Source organism: Pholcus phalangioides, unplaced genomic scaffold, assembly GCF_987345545.1.
Source record: "Pholcus phalangioides strain wild (caught in Gottingen) unplaced genomic scaffold, Ppha-v1.0 ptg000039l_1, whole genome shotgun sequence".
In the NCBI taxonomy this organism is placed as follows: Eukaryota; Metazoa; Arthropoda; class Arachnida; order Araneae; family Pholcidae; genus Pholcus; species Pholcus phalangioides.
The window spans coordinates 12,427,804-12,451,183 of record NW_028301625.1 but is presented as its reverse complement, the minus strand read 5'-3'; the positions used below and the strand labels follow the sequence as shown (position 1 = coordinate 12,451,183).

The following is a 23,380-nucleotide window of genomic DNA, read 5'->3' as shown; positions in this document are numbered from 1 at the left end:
CTGTTTATGATTCATGTATTTTTGTATGCTGTGAACAGGGAACTGTAAATTTTCTTTTTGTACTAGTTTATTAACCATCTGGTTATAATGATATTTTACAGACCAAGAAAATATATCGTTATTGGGGATCATTGTTTTCAAAGGCATCATCATTGCACCTTACCTAGTATATGCTGTTGTTGACACCTCTTCAAAATTGGCATTGTTAGTTCACCAACAAGGCATAAGTGCTAAAATTAATGATTTTTTTTATTCTAAATTAAGTTTAGAGTCTCACAGCTTCAGGAAAACAAATTCTTTTATGAAAGAAAAGTATTTTTTTTTCAATTAATCAAATGCATATTCTCAATTGGAACATTAACCATTAAAAGTGTTATGTACAGTGATACAGTTGCTAATTTTTTCATGGGTAAGACAGCTCATGTAATGGTAAGGGAGTACGATTGGGTTTTATTCATAGTTTCAGCTGTTGCAAATTGAAGGTGATCTCTTCGGCAGCTTTTTACTCACGTACTGCAGACAACTCCAATCAGTTATCAGACAATTTGTTACTATTCTCATTGGTTGGCTGAAGCTTGTTTCTTAACATAATTCACTGCCGATGATGTTAGGTTGTTACAAGTGTCATTGAAAGACTGGTTATTTGTGGAGATGATGATTACAAGGAAGAAAATACATCACTGCCCCCACGGGGACTCGAATTGGCAGTGAATGTGTTAATGGTTCAAGGTCATGGAGTTACTTCAAAGCATGAATGTGGACTGTCTTCCACAATTTTAAAGTCTTGTCACAGCCAGTGATATAGACTCGCAACATATATATTCCAAAAATACGTAAATTTTAAAAATTCATACATTCAATCTCCCCCCCCCCCACCCCCCCACCAAACATTTTTAAGTTTTAATATTTTTCAATAACTTTACACCTATGCATAATAATATCACTGTAAAGTTAGTCTCGTGATAAGATGTAAAAGATACAGAGCAATGATGCTAATGGGATTTAAAAGAAGTTTTAAAAAATATAATTTTTTTCAAATTTAACTGTATTCCTATTTGATATAATTATTATTTAAAGTCAGCTTTGTGTAATGTTATTTTTGAAATTTTTTTTAGGATCTTACAGTTCGTCGAAAATACAGCTGCCATCAGCGAACGCCAAAAGTTCCTTGTGTTATTTATACAACTGGAGGATACTTGCAACATTCTCTGAGTAATATGGAATGCTACAATGCTGAAGATTCCCAATGGTTTCCTTTAGCAGAATTGCCTACACCACGTAGTGGCCTTGGAGGTGCGTTTATTGAAGGAAAATTTTATGCTGTTGGAGGGCGAAATAATTGTGTTGATGGTAATCAGGATTCTAATGCTGTAGACTGTTTTGATCCTATAATAAACAAATGGAGATCATGTTGCCCAATGACTGTTGCAAGAAATAGGGTTGGTGTAGGTATTCTGGATGGTATGCTATATGCAGTTGGTGGTTCACAAGGAACTGTACATCATGCTTCAGTGGAGAGGTGATTTTTATAAATTATTTTCAAATTTACTTTTTATTGATATCCCTTTTATAATTTGTCTTGAGATATTTTTTAACTAGCTATTTTACATGATCATAAAATTTTCTGTATTTTTCAATATATAGAACAACTCTGCTTTTCTGTATCATTTTATCTTTGCCTTCGCTACCTTGTATATGTATAAATGGTAGTTTCTGCCTTGAAACACTGAGGTTATGGTGCCATTAGGTGTATCATACTGTTCTTTCACAACAATGTCCTTTAGAAAGAGGAAATTGTGCTCATCAAGTGATAATAAAACTAAGCCATATCATAACTAATCTCAAATTAAAAATGATATCAGTATGTTCAACAATTTTGCTCGTACTGTTGGCAACAATGATATATTGATGTTACAATCAGCATTGACTGAACATAGAAAGTGATTCTTAAGAAACCTTGACTTGATCACTTTCAGCTTTTGGGTTCTTATATCTGGAACTCTCAATAAGGATTGAAAACAAGTTTGATCTAAAAATATTTTGACCGTAAACAAAGTACTGCCATGAGAAGAGCATCTTTAACTCAATCATAAAACAAATGAAAAGAGAAAATATTTCTATTCATTAAAAATCTCCAAATAACTTTTATATTTCTGGAATTAGAAAATTGAACGAAAAGACTTTATGCATGTTGTTGGTATGTTTGTTTCCCCCTCCACAGTTCGATTGCAGCAGTTTATTTATGGAGTTGTTTGTCAAAAAAGATGAAGAGTTATTCTTCGTCCATGAAGCTGCATCAATTTGACAGTGGTTTTGTAATGTATGATAGTGGACCTAATGTTTACCTTTAATGTATATACCTAATGCTTATCCTCGGTAGTTACATTGTGGTGTCATGTTAAAGAGAAATAAGTCAAAAACAAATCACCTACTCTCAATGATTCAAAACAACTAAGAGAGCCATGGTCAGGTTTTGCTCTCAATGTGCTCCAGAATGTGTCAGTGTGATGTAACGATGCATATTGAAAGCTAGAGATGACCATACTATAGTGCTTTCTTGTGATATTGACTTGTTTTGCTATCTATAAAAGGTAATTTAATCATGTTTTTTCAATCAAATTACGATTCTTGTTTGAAGTATACAGAATGATTTTATTCTGCTTAATTTTCACATTTTTTAATTGTAATCCTGAAAAGAAATTTCAATACTAAAAAATATATTAAATAAAATTCAAAAAAATGTTTTAAGTGTGGCATAATGAGTCAGAAATCTGCTTTTAGCTTTGTTAAATTGAGTTAAAATGCAATAAAGACAGTATAAATGCTATTTCTTTCACTTTGGTCTTAATTTTCACATTGTGATTACATTTATTGGATAGTATAAAATGGGCTGTTAATTTAGGTATGATCCTGCTGAAGACAAATGGTATTCTGTGCAAAGTATGCTTACTGCAAGAATTGGTGTTGGAGTTGCTGTGGTGAAGCGTTTATTATATGCAGTTGGTGGCTATGATGGAAATTCAAGACTGAACACTGTAGAATGTTACAACCCTGAAAAAGACTCCTGGAGCTTGGTTGCTAGCATGAACACAACTCGCAGTGGCGCTGGTATATATATATAATTGAAAATTTTTATCTTTTATACTCTCGTAAGGATTGGCAACAGACTTTGATGCAGAGCCATTTAATGACTTTTTTGTTCATCAAAAACAAACTGTGATGAATGTGAGCTTCTTCTAAAGAAAGTTCCATATTATCACTAAGTGTGTCTAAAAATAACTTTGATGTTCTGAAGTTTTTATATAATCTTATACAGTTTATTTTTACAAATATTGTTACAATTTACATTTTCTAATAGTAAGCTCTTGATTTAAAATACTCACTAGAAACAGTTTCTTTTTTGAATTTTGTAATTTGAAATTTCTCAATTTATAATACAAATACACCACAACAGACAAAGTGCCCAGCAAGGTGGCTGAGAAAAAGATGCCCATAACAAATATGGATGTCATATATTTCAAGAATAAAGCAACTCAATTAAAAATGTAATTAGAAACATTATAAACAATATATACACATGATAAAATATTATACAATGCCCATAAATTGCCCAATGCCCATAATTTCTCTTTTAGATAGAAGATAAAAGATTTCTTCATTGAACAACTCCAACCTAAATTTATTCTTCAAAAATCACTTGAAAATTAAGATTCTATGAATTATATAGAAATATGATGAGAATAACTATCAACCCTTTAAATGTTATGCAAATTTTCAATGAAATGAGCAACATAGATTATACACTTAAGAGCCAAAAAAACTGGTCCACCTGCCTAATATCGTGTAGGGCCCCCGCGAGCATGCAGATGTGCTGCAACACGATGTGGCATAGACTTGACTAATGTCTGAATTAGAACGCTGGAGGTAATTGACAACATGAATCCTGCAGGGCTGTCCATAAATCCGTAGGAGTAAGAGGGGGTGGAGATCTCTTCTGAACAGCACGTTGCAAGGCATCCCAGATATGTTCAATAATGTTCATGTCTGGGGATTTAGGTGGCCAGCGGAAGTGTCTAAAGTCAGAAGAGTGTTCCTGGAGCCACTTTGTAGCAATTCTGGACGTGTGGGGTGCCGCATTGTCCTGCTGAAATTCTCCAAGTCCGTCGGAATGCACAATAGACATGAATGGGTGCAGGTGATCAGACAGGATGCTTACGTACCTGTCACCTGTCAGAGTCGTCCAAGAGTCCCTATCAGGGGTCCCATATCATGCCAACTGCACACGCCCCATACCATCACAGAGCCTCCACCAGCTTGAACAGTCCCCTGTTGACATGTAGGGCCCATGGATTCATGAGGTTGTCTCCATACCCGTACACGTCCATCAGCTCGAAGCAATTGGAACCGAGACTCGTCAGACCACGCAACGTGTTTCCAGTCCTCAACAGTCCAATGTCAGTGTTGTCGGGCCCAGGCGAGGCGTAAAGCTTTGTGCTGTGCAGTCATCAAGGGTACGCGAGCGGGCCTTCGGCTCCGAAAGCCCATATCGATGTTTCGTTGAATGGTTCGCACGCCGACACTTGTTGATGGCCCAGCATTGAAATCTGCAGCAATTTGCGGAAGGGTTGCACGTCTGTCACGTTTAATGATTCTCGTCAGTCCCGTTCTTGCATGATCTTTTTCCGGCCGCAGCGATGTCGTAGATTTAATTTTTTACCGGATTCCCGATATTCACGGTACACTCGTGAAATGGTCGTACATGAAAATCCAAATTTCATCGCTACCTCGGAGATGCTATGTCCCATCTCTCGTGCGCCGACTATAACACCACGTTCAAACTCACTTAAATCTCGATAACCTGCCATTGTAGCAGCAGTAACCGATCTAACAACCATGCCAGACACTTGTTGTTTTATATAGGCGTTGCCGACCACAGCGCCGTACTCTGATTGGTTCCATATCTCTTTATTTGCATACGCATGCCTGTACCAGTTTTTTTGGCTCTTCAGTTTAGCTCACTTCTCAAAGCAAAACTGTTTTCTCTCTCTGTGCAGAAACTATTGTTCTACTAACCTGATTTTCTCTTATCTCTCTCTGCTGGAAATATTTCCTTCCTTTGGTTCCAAAAGGAAGGAAATAAAATTTCTAAAATGCTTTTCACTGACAAACTGGTTGAGTACATCCTCTGAATATTCTAATAAAAAAGTACAAAATTGTGGTTTTGGCAACTTTTCTCTATTGGCTAATCTCCATCTACCTCAATATTGACACTAGAATATACTTGAACATAGCATCTGAAAGGTGAATAGATATTATGCATACTTGAAGTCTCTTCAGGGGGTAATAAATGAATATTCTTGGTTTCTCTGCTTGTCAACTTTTTCATTTTCCACCCATGTTAAAGAGCTAAGCTTATTTAACCTCTTGTAAACATTTTTATAGTGTTTCTGAAAGATTGTTGTTTAATTTTTTTCTGAAAATGAAAAACTTGCAAGAAAAATTAGGAATATTGAATATGCTTAGCATAGGTGTATGCAGGATTTTCTCAAGAAAAAGGAGGGGTGATAATCTTTTTTTCTTTCAAAGGGGAAAATTTTTGACACAATAATTAGTGTGGACTGTATTTGAAAGAATTAACTTCACACTATATCAGCAAAACAGGCTCGTTTAGAAATTCACCATTTTAATTATAAAATTAAACTTTATGTAAAACGGTTCCATGGAGGAATGCTCGTGCACAGACACATGCACGACAGGTACCTACCGAAGCATACAAAAAAAGGGAAAACACACACAACCACGTAGCTTCCAAGAAGATGTTGCCATCTATAGAGCGAAAACACAATAACAATCCTGGGCTCTAATAGTGGTTTTTTTGCAAAAAACTCGGTGGTTCTTACTGATGAGGATTATTCTTTTACTAATGCTTTCTTTTTTTGCTTGAGATTATCCATTTTGTTCTTATTTGATCAGGTGTAGCAAATCAATTATGTGGTTTTCTTAAATTCATTATAGCAGATGTAACTACAGATAAAATTCATTTATTACAAATATCTGCATAATTTATTTTACTTATGTTGTTAAAATTTTGTTTCAGGTGTTGTAGCTTTGGAAAATTATATATATGCAGTTGGTGGTTATGATGGTACCCTGCAATTAAAATCTGTAGAAAAATACAACACTGAAACAAATGAATGGGAATTTGTGTCTGCTATGTCATCACCAAGAAGTGCTTTGAGTGTTGCTGTTTTGGAAGGAAAAATTTATGCATTGGGTAAGTTGCATTGAAGTTTTACAATAAATCTATACCTCATTTTATGTGATGGTAATAATTTAGGTTGACTTATTTAGATTATTTTATAGCTTCAGCAGTTATAAGCCTATCAACATCAAAATTTGTATGCAGTTTGCTCCCTCTCAAAACGTAGAAACAGATTTTGTCACACTACAACCCACTGGCATTGTTAAGTGCAAAACATTTTTTTGTTAGTCCTGTTTATAAAAAAGTACATTTTATTATACATGTTGAAATTTGTATTATCTGTCACTGAGTGGTACCAAAGTTTCATAAGTATTTTTTTACCTGTATGGATGCTGTTGTTACTGTGCACAGTAATTTTTATTTTTTACCAGTACAGCCCCAAAGCAGAATACGCCAAAATCTGCAACTTACGTCGCAGAACAATCTGGAAGAATTTTAAGAAAACATTATTATGGAAACTTTTACTGCAGAACATTTTCAGTCAGCCGAGGGCTCGTTGCAGAACAATGCAAAACATTCTGCTTTGGGGCAGTACAGTATGATAATATAGTTATAGCCCAGGCTTTCCTAGGAGTAGAATTTCTTTGCCATTTGTAGCAAGAAAATGCTGATTAGTTAAACCTGAAATTCAGGTTTTTTTGATCAATCAGCATTTTCATGCTGCACGCGCTTGTTATGGGCATCTTTTTCTAAAATCTGGATTTCTGGTACCCGAGAGATGCAATATTACTCTATTCTGAGTATTACCACTGATCAATATCTAAAAAGTAGTTGTGAGAGACGGATAACATAGTTCAAATCAGTCAACCAGGCCCGTAGCCATAAATTTTGTTCGGGGGGGATAGAACAATACATTTGTCCATCTTTTTCCCTTTATTCTGTCATTTTCTCACATTTTGGGGGGGACCAGTCCCCCCTCGCTACGGCCTTGCAGTCAACATTAATTCAGTATACAGGTGTTAAGTTAAAGGGCTTTTTTTCCCATTAAATTTAATACTGTGCCAACCGTATCAATTATAAATATCTTGTTACCAGAGTGGTTGAATTATTCACATCTCAAGTTATCATAGTTCCACTATATATAATATTGATTGTCACTTTGTGTGTGTGTGTGTGTATGTATAGTCTCAATACAAATCCTCAATTTTAAACCGATCTTCACAAAATTTTTCATGTATACTAAATGGCACACGACTTATATGATAGGCTATTATTGTTTTTTTTAATTTGAAAATGTTATGGGCATCTTATTCTCAGTCACCTCATTGGGCATTTTGCCTGTTGTAGCCTTGTATTAAAATTTGTCAAAAAACAGTCAAACCTCTGGTTTCTTGCTATTTGTTAGGGTGATAAGTCTTTTCTCTCAATTGGGAAAAGAAAAACCATTTTGGAGACAGAACTCCTGCTGGAAAAACTGCTTAATACAGGAAGAGAACAGGTTGTTTTTTTTTCTATGCTTATGGGGAAATAATTTTCCCCAAAAATAGTTATGTACAAAAGGCTAAAAATTTTCAAGGATTTTTCATTGATGGGGTGTCCCCACTTCTCATAGCTAGCCTGAATGTGAAAGGAGAGAAAACATTTCATAATAACCTAGCAGTCAGCTGAAAAACTCTCATTACTTTCATACTCACGAAAACTGAGCAAGTCATATAGTTTGGTGAAAAAAGTCTTGATTAATTCATAATTTTTTGGTATTTATTTCAAAATTTTGCTTTACTTAGGAGGATATGATGGAACAAATTTTCTTCCCACTGTTGAAGTCTATGACCCAGACAAAGACATTTGGGAATCAGCTCCACCGATGTCATGTGGTCGAAGTGGGCATGCTTCAGCTGTTTGGAGAGCTCCTTGTCTTGCTCATGGCATTTCTTAAAAATGGCATAAGAAAATTATAAATTGTATGTAATTTTTGTGAGAATCATTTATTGCCTTCTAGTGATAAGAAATCTGATATTTCAATGAGGATACATTATGTGATCAAAAGTATCTGAAAAAAACTCAATTCAATTGGTGTATGTCATTATATATACATCAACCATGACCGTGATTAGTATTTAAACACACATGCTGTTTTAATATTTCACAGACAAGTTACAGTTATTAATTTTTATGAAAAATCTCTCCAAAATTCCAGGTAAAAGCATCTGTTTGCTAAATTATGGTTCAGCATTAGTAAGAATTCAAAGATCCGTAGGTGCATAATGGCTGTAGTGATGGATAATGTAATATCCATCCATAAATATATCACCTTCGTCAGTGTTATGAATTTTAAGCAAATACTTTGAAAAGATTGCTTTTGAAAAAACTGACATTCGATTAAACAATGAAATTGGATTCTTTGTCTCTCTCTCTTTTTATGCTTAAGGTTGTATCATTTCATACAATTGAAAGTTGACTATAGTGTAAATGATGATAGAAAGTCTATGTGGCTTTCTGAAAATTGAGGTATTCAAGAAATAGAAAATTTATATAGATTATTAACCTAGTTGTATCCAAACCATGTCAAATATTCCTGATGTGAATGAATTTAAGATGAATCATCAATGCCAGTTATGAACACAGTATAAAGTATGATTAAGTGACTTGACAAATCCGGTTGTGGGAAAAGAAGCACTGTGTAGGAACATTAAATAGTAAAGTTTTGACAAAGTACAGTTGCAAAGTAAATTTTTGAGACACCAATATATTTTCAAACAATTTGGTATTGTTCTGTATTTACTAGTGATTCTGAATAAGTATTTGAAAACTTTTGATCAAATAATGTACATATGTATGTATATGTGTGTCATTTTTAAACCATGAATATGAATGCATTTTTTACTTTTAAAATGAGAAATAAAGCAAACACGTATGGGATTAATGATGTATAACTTACATAACCTCCTCAGTCCTGAAGGAAACTGAAAAATTAATAATTTTTTACATTTATTTTTAACTGGTATCATCTTAAATTATTTTCTGTCTACAGATTAGTATAAATAATTTACTACCAAATGTTTACAACTCATCTAGAACTAATTTTGAGGTCTCTGTGAGCATTTCATTTAGCTAGGTGGAACATTTTTCAAGTGCTACCTAGTGTTTCCTACAGGTGATACCAGGACTGAGAAGGTTAAGAACTTTTTCTGGTTCACAAAACTTAGATGAATATTCTTCTAGATATTGTTTGTCTAATGTTCATATTAAAATAGTCAATTTTACTTGTGCATTGGTTTAATTAATTTAATATTTTATTTTGACTAATTAAAAAAATTCACAAAATTTCTTAAACATTGTTTGGAATGTGACTATCTGAATTAAAATTTTTTTATTGAATACTCTTGTTACATTCTAATTTAAAATCTTTCCATCAGACAATCTCCATGTTTCTAATTTTTTTTAATTGTTTTGTTTTTCTTTTTAAAGATGAGATTCGAAACATGATTAGTCTGATGTGATTCAGTATTGTCGGAGCTGGAGTGATGTGAAGAATTTTTGAATGACTTACTTCATTCTGCTGTTTGAGAAAAAATTTATCAGCAGAAACATGTAGAAAGCTTTTTATTGATGTAAATATGTAATTTGTTGTTTAGAGACAGACTTGTGTTTTGGTCTGCTATTATGTCTTGTTTTGACCTCTATCATTTGTGCTAAATTATTTTAATGTGTGTCAATTTCATAGCAAAGTTTTTAATTTCTCCACTCAGTTATCTAAACCGCCCTCGAATTTAACTAAATCAGATGATTGGCATTTCAATTGTCTGAAAAAAATTATAAAGAATATACAAGATTGATTATTATAAATTCACCAAAGCCTCTGTGGAACAATGAGCAGACATTTGTTATGGTAAGAGAAAAGCCCATCATTTGTGGCAGCTCATATCTTAAAATTAGTGGGGTGGGGAGAGGGAATAGTTTTGCATTCTAAGATACTAGTATTTAATTACTAGACATGGGTTTTCAGAACTTTCTCATTATGCCAGTACCTCACAGAAAACATTGTGTTAAACCTTGCAATATAGAAGCAAATAATTAGTACAGTAAGCTTGACCACCATTTTTGTGAAAGTTGAAAGCAACTTTCAGGTTACAGTTGTAATTGCATTGTTAAAATGGCCAAAAAAACATTCATTTCAGCATTACAATTGTCACTTCTAATTTGGGAAATAGATGGTTATGCCAACAACACACATTCTCATCATGAGCATGTTTGTGACGGGAATTTGTATAAAAACCTGCAGGTGGTCCTTTCTCTCCCCTTTCCTGTTACATTTCCTCTAAAACAATGATGCATTTAACTCTTAAATTTCATGTGTAATTAATGAATGATTTCAGTATTTTTGTGATGTACATTTAATAAATGTTCTCTTTTTATAAAAAACAAAAATGGATTCATTGCTTTAAGTTTGGTTAAAAGTATCAAAAAGGAATTAAAAATCATTCATTAAATTCTAACTTCATGTTTTAAAATAATTTCAGGGTAGTATTGTTGGATAAATAATAGTTACAAGTGTTTCTTCATTATTATGTTTTCTTTCGTTGTTGTGGGAATGGTATAAAATTTTTAAAAAAATGTAATACTTGTTTTTTCTCACTTTAAATCTAGGATAACCATCACTGATTTTTACAATCAAAGAATAAAATTGCTCTCTTCAAGAGTTCACATGTTTAAAATTTAACAAAATTTTAGTGATGTTTTTTTAAAGCATTCCCCTATGTAATCAGTTGTCTTGTACTTCATAAACTATTTATCTTAGTGAAGTACTTGTTTTTACATTAATTTTATATGCTTGAGAAGCTTTTCAATATCTACCAGACTTGCATTTTTATAATGTTCGACTTATTTCTTAAAGAAAAAAAATGGTTTGAAGAGAGTTATGTTACATTTTTGATTCTGTAGTGCAGTGGGAAATTTTTTGAGCTTCAATTCAAATATTTTCCCTCCCAGTTCTTTTAAGTTTTTTCTTTTTTCCATAGCTCATGTTCCATCAATAATTCTAATGGTTTTGTTTTAAATGTCTGAATTTTTCCACTTAATATAATGGCCTGGACCTTTTCACACATGCACATAAGAAAAACATTATTGTGTGCTGCATGATCTTATCAGTCAAAATCACATTGTGGGCAAAATTGACAAAAACCATATAGGGTTAACACAATTTTATTGTAAACTTTAAAAGTTTTTCCTTGTATATAAAATATTATGTAATTGAAGTTCGCATCATACTTTTAAAACCATATTGTGTAACCTTGAAGCTAATATTTTACATCTCTGATATACCACAGAGAATAAACTAGTGCTTATACACAAGACCCTTTCATGAATTATTATGGATGAACATGCTAGAAAATCTCCCAGTTCACATTTAACTTTGAAATAGAATTACACATACTTTTATGCATCATCTGATTTGATACTTCATGCTCAAATTGTTTCCTCAGAGCTTTGTAATAAATATTTTTTAATTTTGCTCATTTAGAATATTTTTAGAAACCGTAACATTGTTGGTTTTTTTTCATTATTATTCCTTTTGAATTACTTCTTGAAAACTAAGTCATATGATCATGTGCAATTTTTATGTGTAAATACGTTATTTATTTTTATTCTGTGGAAGTGTTTACCATGTTGATGTGTTTGCCATGTGCCTACTGAAAGACTGTTATCAATTGCCATTTTTAGTAACCCGTTGCAAAACTATTTTTATCAGCTTTTTTTCACCTTGATTAATTCCTATGAAGGACAAATCATGTACACATAGGGATATAAATTTCTGTTTGTTAATTTTATGCATGTTTAAAAAGTGAAATTAGTTTCATCATTTTTCACATTAAATGACACAAATAAAAGCTGCTCTTTGCAGTTGTTGTCATTCATTTGAAGCTTTGTTGCTATAAAAAGCCTATAATTTATTCATCCATTATCAATAATTTTATATCATTAATTAAATAATTGTTTCATTGTTATTAGATGAATATCTACTTTCTGATAAAATGTACTCAATTTATTTTCGTGTATGAAAATGATTGTGTAATATCTATGCTGAATCATGCTGTTTTATTCATTTGAAACAATGAAGTATTTTGAGAAAAATAAGTACAGTAAATGTGGATGGCAATTTTATGTAATATGAATTATTGTGAATTGTGTTTCAACAGATTTATTGTTTTGCCCTGTTAGTTTTGTGTTTTAGCCAATTTTTGTTCCAGTGTTTTTGCATACATTTTGGTGAAAAGTGGCCCAATAAGTTTCAGATGTTAATATATAGAATGAGTATATTTTTTTTCAATAGATGTTTTTGTAATGTGATTCATGTCTGCTCCTGTGCTAAATAAGTCAGTAATTAAATAAACATTTTATTTTTTTTTCAATTTGAAAAAAACAAATTTTTTCCTCATTACAAATAGAATGAATGCAACAGACTAAAATAACAAACACTTTCACACAATTAAGGATATGTGTAGCACTTTTTACTGAGCTTCCTGTTCTATTTATTTTCTTAACAGATTTCAGGTAGTTATTTCAACATGTTTTTAAAACTTATGTATTGTAATGCTGTGAAAACAGATTAGATTTATGAGCAAAAAGAAGGCATCACAGTTTATAATGAAATGCAGTGCTTTGAATTTTGATACAAATTAACCAATATATACTAACAGCCTAATCTGTGTCAAATATTAGAAAAAATCCTGAAAATCTCAGTTGAGAAAAGAAGCATGAGCTTGTTAAAACAGTGTGTGTATTTGTGAGGTTAAAGATCTAGATAGAAGTATTTCGAACAAAATTAACAAGGCATTTTTTTCATCACTTAAATGTTTCATAAATAAGGAAAAACAAGTGTATTCAGTTATCAAGTTTGATCAGACAATTTGAGTAGTAAATATCATTCCTTTCTAGTAAGGATAAATTTAACAATTGTTTCCAGGAAGCTATCATATGTTAAAAGCTATTACATAAACAATGGACTGAAATGAAAAATATACCATATTTTCACTACTAAGGTTATGTCAAACTTCACCTCAACTAAATTTTTAAACCCTATAAACAACAAAAAAATGATACACAAAAAATTTTAATCCTCGCATGCATTTCAGCACACAATGGGTGCCATCTTTGGAGGAAATAAATTGTAATAAATTGTATCATCTCCCTGACTTGAGGTCAGAACAAACTTGACACTTTTCAACAGGTTGTTCAGCAGATAGAATAATAACACATCTGATCACCCTCATTTCAACCACAGCAACTGCCTTGTGTGATTATTCTTACATCTGCTACTTGGCGGTTTCCTAATTGGCTGTTTGACTGTCATTGTTGGAGTATTATTGGCTAAGAGCTGCTACAATAGCCTGATTGTTCCGTTAGGTCATTTCATTATGCATTGGAATACATTTCAAAGAACAATCTTCAAAAAGTTTGAAATGACCTAACCAGCCAAATTGTGCCATTATATTGGCGCTCAACTACCCCAATATTGATGGTTAAACAACCAATTGGGAAACGACGCAGCCTAAGTTTAAAAAGCACAAGCAGGAGCTCACTTTTATTTTGACTTTAACATCTGACTTGATGAGAGGTGCTATTATTCCATCGACTGAGCAACCTGTTAAGTGCTAGGTGAGTCCTGGCAAGGACTCCAAGTCAGTGAGATCATATGGCCGATTATTACTTCTTTTCTCTGAAGACAGCACCCATTGTATGCCAAAATGTACTTAAGGCTGGTATTACACTATAAAAGTTTGATAAAAGTATTTTTATAAAACTTGAAAAATCCAACCAATAAGCGTATTGGTTGCATTTGCTCGAATGTAACCTATGAGCTTTATAAAAGGGATTGTATCAAACTTTTATAGTGTAATATCTGCCTTAGGAATAAAAACTTTATTTGCCATTTTTGTTCTTTATAGGGTCTAAGAATCTAAGTGTTAATTTTCTTTTTTTTAATGCAAAATTATTGTTTGTATTTTTTGTACAAGAATCAGTAATTAGTGCTGATTTCTTTTTCTTAAATTATTTTCATTCTTATGAAAATGTGCCAACAAAACTTTCATTTTATAACTTCATCAAATTTACTTGGTTGTCTAATAAACAAAAGACCATTTATGGTCACATTATTCTTGCTGAAAGAATTAATGCTTCTATTATCAATTCCTTTCCCTTGGGAATTGATTCACGGTTTTTTAGGCTTTCTGATTTCTCCTTGAAAAACTGATGAATGTCAATAAAGATAGTGATATTTTCCATGTAGCAAGTATTAAATAATTTAATTTTAATCTTTACAGAACTAATAGGAATGTGAAAGGATGCAACACATCAGCCTCCAATTACAAATTCATCAAGGGGGGAAAGTATTTGTGCACTTTTTAGTTTTACATGTTACCATTCCTTGACCTCAATGGAACATTTTAAAAATCTAGGTAACATGTGAGTTATGAGTTACAATCACAATGTCAGAGATTAATTCTCTTTTCTTCTACTTTTCACATTTGGTGGACTTTGGCAATAACCACAATCAAGGAAACATTTTCTGGATATGTAGAGGTGAACTTGGAAAGAAAAATAATCTGGTCTCCACTGGGACTCAAACCCAGGCTCTCTTGCAAATTGAGCAAGCATGCAAGAGGGCCTGGGTTCGAGTCCTGGCAGAGACCATATGATTTTTCTTTCCAAGTTCACCTCAGCATAATATCCAGGAAATATCTGTTTCCTTGATATCTTGGGCTGAGAAAAAAACCGTCTATCTCTCAATAGCCACAATGTTTACTATTTTTCTTTCAGTTGATGAGGACTAAATTACTACTAATGACTGAAAAGCAACTGATTCTTTCCTTGCAAAAATCATTTTAGAGATTTTTAAAAAAATAAAAATGTGAGTGGAACTTAACTAAGAACTATTAATCAAAAACAATTTACCCAGCAAAGATATGAAGAACAAGTGTGTAACCAGAGCAATGTTTTTAAAGAAATTGTATTGAACTTTCACAATCATACATATTTTAATATAATTAAAAGTATTCTCTGCTGCCTTACTGCATTTGTCCCATAATATTTCTTACTGTTAGAAACAGTTCTAGAACTCTTGATCTGGAATACTGTTCCTAGCCCTCAGTGAATTTTCTTTAACCTCATCCATGTCAGTTTCATTTATGAACCAAATATCAACCTTGGACCAAATGTCATACAACCACTTCCATTTGAAAGTTTTTCCTTTAAGCATAGAAATATGTTGGATGCAATTAGACCTGTAGTAGGACAAACAAGAAAAGCACTATTTTGGGAACTTTCTCCCAAGAACTGTCAGACAGAGCCACGCGAGCCTGAACATTTTCATGGTGAAAAAACAAATATTCATCTTTCATTTGTTTTTCTCTTACTATATCAGCATGCAAAATGTTTGACAGAAACCCATCTGATTAACAAACTCTGTGATTGAATTTGGTATCAGATAATCTATGACTACTTTGTTCAGGCAAAGCGATCTACCAGTTTCATCATTTCTGCTTGTGGAAAGATTTTTAGATTGTTTGGCAAGTCTTTTTAAAAGTTCACTGGTCATCATTTCTGAAACAAGAAAGTCCTCTCATAAACTTGTGATTCACTTACTTTATCACCTATAAAGACTTGTATCACATCTCAGTAGTATTGACAGACTTTTCCAATAAAAACGTAATTCAATGCACATTCTTTGCTTTTTGTGATTTCATCTAAAAAATCACAAAATTTTATGACTAGGAATACAACCAAAAAACAGGATGAACCACTTCAAATAGAATGATGACACTTGGTCCACTGGGATGCGAAACTTCAAGCTAATGATGTCTGGCAGCACAATGTGTTGCAACACACACACATGCAATATATATGCATGTGTAATATTCTGGTTTTTTTAGTACCTTCCAATGTAGAGAGATTTTTATTGTTATATGCTATGTGTTTCAGCAAGGTTTTATTTTATTAAATATAAATATTTGAGGAGATTTTTATATAAAATCATTTTCCTCTTTCAAAAACTTTTAATTTAATTATTGTTATGTAAAAGGGAGGGGATTAGTTATGAGAACACATATGCTGCAAAATCTTTGCACATTCCATTTTTTTCCCTTATACAAATTCTTCATGTAGAATTTTTTATCAAACAAGTGAGATTATATGTTTGATATTTATTTATATATATATGAGTTTTTTTAAACTCTAGTATTGTTTCACTGATTATTTTATTATTTGATTAGTTTTTGTACTTTTTTGTTATTCTCTGCAGACTCTTGGGTGTTGTTTTGAGAGAGTAATCTTTTAAAGCATTTTTCACTTAATATTTTTATTGATAAATACAACTACATTATGCTATAATTTACAGTGGCTTTACTGTATTCAGAAATATCTGACTTGACAAATGTTTCATTCTTTTCTCTTGTATACTGTGATCTATACCTTTCACTGCCATATAAAAGTTTAAACTATACAAATTTACAAACATCCCAAAATGGTGTTTTTTCCTCTTCTATTTTGTTTGTATTAAAAAATTATTTGATCTTTTAGTTGTATGTGATTGGTGATTTTTATTACTTAACTCTTTAAGCATTTTTTTAAAATTTTACTGATTCACATTATAATTGTCACAGTGGAAATCACTAAACATTGTGTAAAATGCCATACCTTTTTCAAAAAGAATATTTTTCCAATTTTGTGCAAGTGATAGTGCTTCCTCCCCTCACTTCTGAGAGTTTTTAAAATAAACATCCGAGGAGGAGAAATACTCTGGCTTTTTCTATTTATACTGTACACATATATCTGTAGTATTCCGGGGGAAGGTAAAAAAGAGTCTTTCCTTCTGTTATCAAACGTTGTACAAAAGCTGACTTTACCCACTGGCAGTTGATCTGACTCGTGGGGTGGGGAAGAAAACGTGTTCAAGATAAAAGCCTGCTTTACAGAGATCTCTGGGCTTGGCATTGCCAAAATAAGAGAGTTTTAAGGAGGGGGATATCTTGTAATTTCCAAAATACAAGACATCACGTTAAGTGAGATATCTTGTCATTGTCACTGAGAGGGTTAAAAACCTTGTTTCTTTCAGAAAAGTAATGTTGTTTCTGTAATAAATTGTTGAATTTTTGCTTTTTTGTGAGTTTTGCTTCAAAAAAATGTGAAGTTAATTATAGTTTAGAAGTATTTTATTATTTTAAATAATAAAATTAAACTTTCAGTACTATTCTGTTGTACTGTTAGTTAAAATCAATTAAATATTTGTATTTATTATTTACACTCTGTATTTATTTACTGTTACTTTGAAGTGTAACAAATTAATCTTTTGCTTTGAGAGTAATAATTTATTTAAATATATCCCTCTTCAAAATGAATACGATAGCCAGCTGTAAGTGTGATTGCTATAATTATTATGTGTGAAAATTATGATTTTGAATTGAGTCTTATGTAATTCAAGATTTCAAATTTTTTTCCGGAAACAATATTTATATCCTCAGTATTTTCAGTAAAATGTATAGCTAAGCTGTTTATGCATGAACAAGATAGTTTTTGTAACCCTAATATAAACTAACAGTTTATTATTTTTAATTAAAAAATAAAAAAAAATGCAAATTTATGTTGGTAAGTGAAACTAATTGAGTTCTTATTTAAAAATGTTTTGTAGAGTTCTATGTCTTTTTTGTTTTGTATAACATATTTATATATCAGTTTTTAATTAAAAGTTCATGAAATTTATAATGACAAATAAAAGATATAAATATGAGAATGGAGCTTAAATATGTCTTATCTGCTGTGCATTGAAAAAATATATATATACTTTATTATAATAGTTACACAAACTGATTTCAATCGGAAAATATAACAAAGAGCAGCTTTTCATGATCTAAAATAAAATTTGAATATATGAAATAATTGAATTCACCTTTTTTTGTTTGAAAATTAAATCTTGGGGCTAAAATATTTCTTAAATGTGATTTACAAATTATATGCACACTACCCTTTAAAGACACATTTTACATACAATTTTAGTGTTTTTTAATTGAAGCATTTTCCTTAAAAACAGAATGTAGTATTTAGATTAGAATGTAAGGTATAAGAAAAGCTAAATTGGAACATGTGTTCATTGCTTGTGTTTTATTTTAATTATTTTTTTTAAGTGGAGTTCGTACATTCACTCAATATTAAATTTTATTCACTTTCACATTGATAATTCTGTAAAAGTATTATGATGAATACCAGAGTAACTAAAATTGAGTTACTATAAATTGAGATTAGAAATTATGGGAATAAATTTTGATCAAATGAATTCATTAGTGAAAAAGAAATGGCATCCTCCGCTGTTCATACAAAGTACAAATGACTGAATACAAAGGATGATGAATTTCATGAAGAAAATTCCCATTCCTCTGTGGGGAATCAAACCATCCCCTTGCAGTCTGTTTGATCTTTTGCTCCAAGTGAAGAAATGTCAGCACACTCACCCGGAGCTATTAGCAGAGATGTGTGAAACAGGTCATTGCACAGTCCTGTTCCATCCAAAGAAGGAAAGAATTGGTGCTTCTGTAGTGTAAGTGATCTAGTGCACTCTCCCATATTACAAGGGAATGTTGGCTAGATTCCTCACAGAGGCCTGTAGAATTTTCCTTCCAAAAATTCATCTCTGCATTGTATTCAATTGTTTATGCCACAGGTTTCCAGTGGTGTTCGGGGTAACTCCAGGGTTTTGTGAGAATTTTTCTAGATTTTCTGCAATGAAAGAGTTGTTTGAGAAATTTCAAGGGTTTCACAATAACGGGAAACAAATTTTCTGTTAAATTTAGAGGTGATTAAAGTGCCCCATATCATGCCATCTGTTATCTCACGCATGTCATATATACATATAGAATACATTAGAAATTCTCATTTGTATTTTATAAAATGTCCTCTGGAGCAAGTCGTCTCACTTAACACTTTGTAGGTGAGCAAAGCAGGTTGGTTGGCACTGAAGTCATCACATAAGTCACGAGTTGGAAATCTTTTAGGTTGGGCTTGATAAAGTTTCTAAGCTAATTTCTCTCCATTCCATTTTCAATGTATTTATTCATTTTTGTGCACAAATCGTTCTTGAAGCTTGTTTATAACAATATCAGAGGTCTGGAGATAGCAGTCGTTCCTGCAGACTCATTACTCTAGAAGTGTTCATCTGTTGTCCACAGTCGCCATTTTTGGTATTTACAAGCGCTAAACAATTTGCATTATTTATTTTCAGTGTAGAAGTCAAAAATATTTATATAGTATTACTTTATCATCACATGTATAGCAACAGATGCAATAAATGTGTTCTTCTGGCTGACTATTTCAACTGAGGCTTGTTCTTGATATAGGGCTTATATTATGAGCATCCTAAAAAAATCAAGTTAGGGCTTATTTTTTGGTTAAGTCTTATTTTTGGAAAAACATGGTATTTATATATAGGGTGTCCACTCTTACAGTTGTCCAATGGATATTCAAAAATTAGAGAAGAAAGGAGAGAGAACAGCATATATAAATGAGGGAGTTTATGTGTTGCTAGTTTAACGCGCTAGTTTATGTGTTGCTGTTCTTTTCCCCTTTTTTCTCTGAATTTTGAATTTGAATATCTCAGTGAATATTTCATTTAGAAACGTGGATTTTTTTGGCCTCAAGAGAGACAGGTCAACAACTTTCTAATTGGAAGTTAGAGAACAGGGAGACTATATAAAAATTTAAATTTTGTAACTTTTTTATTTATAAGTTTTTTATTTGAACAGCATTTGATATGATGAACACCATTTAAAAATTTCTAATTGAAAGTTGTCTCTAAAACCTACAAGTCAGAAAATAGCCATTAGACAACGATAAAAGTGGACACTCTGTTTATATATATATACATGTATAACATTCTGACTTCAGTTACAAATGTAAAACATGATAGTGTGAATGTGTGAATTCTTGATGCGAGGCTGATGTTTTCTGAAAATCAGTTGGTGTTGAGATCAGTAATCAAAATTTGCATATATTCGGGTGTATGGGATATTTATTCCTTCATACAGTGTATTCCGATTTCTCATCAACTTACAAATTATTCCAGTGATTCATTGATCATTCTAAATTTTATCCACAGCCTGTTAATTTTAAAAGATTTGTGCAGTATTTTCATCTGAAAATATAACTAAATAATTTCCCCATTTCATCTAAAAATAATGTAACGCTGGGAAAAATGTCAAGATTAACTATGCTGTATGCTACTTCTGCATATTTAGTGCCAAATAGTGTCTGCGATATTGATCGAACCGATTCAACTCAATTTTTTCAGTTCCTTTCTTAGGAGTTTTCTTAATGTTTAATTTATGTTCGAGCCCCGTTATAGCGAATCCAGCTTATATAGAACCTTTGGATATAATGCATTTTTTGTTGCATCACATTCCATTACCTTACTAGATCAAATAAAGCGAACCAAATTTTCTATCCCCTTGAAGTTCGTTATAACGGGGTTTACTATATTGTGTTATCAAAATGAAGAAACCAACAATAACGGCAAGTGACAGGGAAAAGGCACAGATTCATGGTTTTTTTCACAGAAAGAAATTCATAACTTTTCCTTAATATTTGCTTATATCATTGGTTTCTCTTTTATTGTGTTATTTTCCATTCCATTTTAAATTGCACGTTAATTTAATGTTTGACATTATTCTTTTATATATTTTATCCATTAATTCTACACTGTGCATCATGAGCGCATATTTGTTCATTGCCATAATTACTGATACATGTATCACAAGCTGTTGATAGTATAGGACTAAGTGTCTATACATAAATGTATGATATTGATGAGAGCTCAAAATTATTTTTTGATACATGTGTGGTATTAATAAATTCAAATGGTACTTGTGTCTTTTCCAGTATTTTTAAACACTTTTATACTCCATAATTAATAAATTTTATACTGTAATACCCCGACCTATGCAATTTCTTTTTTGAAAAATGTACAGTTGTGCTAAATTGGTAGCGATTAAGTTATAATCAAGTAAGAATTGTTTGACCAACCGGAACAGAGTATATAGTCGGACCCCAATATAACGACTTTCTCGATCTAAAGAATCTTTAGAAGTCCCTGTGTGAATATTTGTGCAGATCCCAACCCTGATATACCGTTTTTTTTCGATTTAACGAATTAAAATTTCAGTTTTATCTGATTTGCCAATCGGGATTCGGCTGTATGTACTGAAGTGAGCTGATTTTTGAGAGGCTACAGTGTATATAAGCTAGGGAAGAAGAGTTTTTAAACATGGTCGCAGCTAGGGAGCCTCAGGAAAAGAGTTGCCTCACAAAAATGAGATCCGGTTGAAATTTTATAGAATTTACAAGGTAGGGCCTCAGAAAAAACCACTTGGCCCAGAGGCCCATGACAATACCCGGCGGCGTACCCAATAAGACGGCCCTGATAACGCCCTAGTGTGATTGGTGAATTTAATGAATATGGAGAAAATTCCAAATGAGTCTAGTGTGTGTGTGATGAATACAGTCGGCCTCGATATAATGATAAATTTTACGATTGTACCCCGATATAATGATACAATACATAAATGAATTACATTGTATAGTATATCATATACAGTCGCCCCCCCCCGTATTCGCGATTTTTTTTCTTTTATGGGAATTTTTTTTGCAACTCAGAAATCGTCATTCATGTGTTTTGTTTACAAAATTTGAGTTGTGCATGTTTAGGATGACTCGCTAATGACATTACTGTCATCACTAGCCGTGACAGCTCCCAAGAGAGAAACAGTCACCTCGGGTCGGATTAACCTTTGGCCACAATGTGCCTTATTGAGAAATTATTTACTGAAAAGGGCTCCGCGAGTGAGAAAAGGTTGAGAACCGCTGCCCTATACCTCGACGTTATCCTGCTCTTCTCATGCTGTCAAATAAACGAGATATACAAGAAAAAAAATTATGGTTTCGGTTATTTGCGGTCACCCCCGGAACACAACCCCCGCGAATGCGAGATGCCGACTGTACTACGATTTATTATGTTTACCAACGACGCGAAGCTTGGGTATTATTCATAATCACCGGTAAAAGTGATAAATTTAGGGAAATTGATCAAACTTACCAAAATACTCGGCGATTATGCATAATAACCGGTTATTAAGTATAATAAAAGAAATTATCACATTTACCGTAATACTCACACACACATTTACAGGGTGGTAACTATCGACCGCCCAATAATTACACACGTGATTCCTTGTGAAAAACTAATATAGGAAAGTGTTTTCATTTTTGGATCGAACGGATATTAAGCGAGTTTTTGAAATTTTGTGACGTTTCACTTTTTCTAACGGTCAGTTTATAGCCACTGCAAATATACAGTCGCCTTAAGTCAATATGCCAAACTCCGAACGATAGTACATTTCTCCGCCAGCAGCGGGTTGTCACTTCTTGAAAATTAACTGAAACATTCAATCCCATTAGAAGCCAAGTTCTGCCTTCTTCCTTCACGATTGGTGTTTTTTCTCTCCATCTTGTGTGATATTATAACCTTGTTATTACGTATAACTTATGTATTACCTTCGTCCCCTATGTTGGCAAATTTATCACCAGATTTGTAAAGTGTTAGCCAAATCAGATCTGTTTGAAATTTTTTTAGCCAAATCAACACTTTTTGCCAAAATGTGGCAATTTGTTTACATTCAATATCAAGTCGAATGTTTTGAGGGAAGGTGCATACGTGTTTACTGCGCAATACTACACCCTATTCACAGTGCATAATTGATTTTATTTATCTATTATTATTATTATTTTGTAAAATCACCCCTCCCAACAACGAGCTCTGGATCCGCTCATGCCACAAGCAGCATACAAATCACATTGAAACTGTGCGAAATGTAAATCATTAATAAACTTGATATCAACACATAAAGATCACTGATGTCTGGTAATGATGTGTTAAATAAAATAGGAAAGTAAATAAAAAGTTGAAAGAAAAATTTCCATGCAAAAATTAGTGGCTGCAGACGGTATTGAAATATTGATATTATGCATTATCTCAAAAACTAGAGCCGATTCCGCAAAACTAAGACGAGCTTTAAAATCAGCAGCCCCAATGTACCCTAAAACCATTAAAATTTCCTTCGGGAACGTGGAAATGGTTTTTTT

At 32.5% G+C, this 23,380-nt stretch overlaps 1 protein-coding gene across 2 annotated transcripts in view; it reads left to right on the top strand.

Annotated features, from left to right (window-relative positions):
• LOC149065595 (kelch-like ECH-associated protein 1) overlaps positions 1–21,114 on the top strand; it is a 44,126-nt gene extending 23,012 nt beyond the window's left edge. For both annotated transcript variants that reach the window (XM_089253975.1, XM_089253974.1), the window contains exons 6-10: positions 1,116–1,519; positions 2,903–3,108; positions 6,098–6,274; positions 7,987–8,163; positions 9,671–21,114. In XM_089253975.1, the coding sequence (XP_089110101.1) occupies positions 1,116–1,519; positions 2,903–3,108; positions 6,098–6,274; positions 7,987–8,138 (939 nt within the window). In that variant the 3' untranslated portion in view covers positions 8,139–8,163; positions 9,671–21,114. The remainder of the gene's footprint in view (positions 1–1,115; positions 1,520–2,902; positions 3,109–6,097; positions 6,275–7,986; positions 8,164–9,670) is intronic.
• Positions 21,115–23,380: the final 2,266 nt, after the last annotated feature.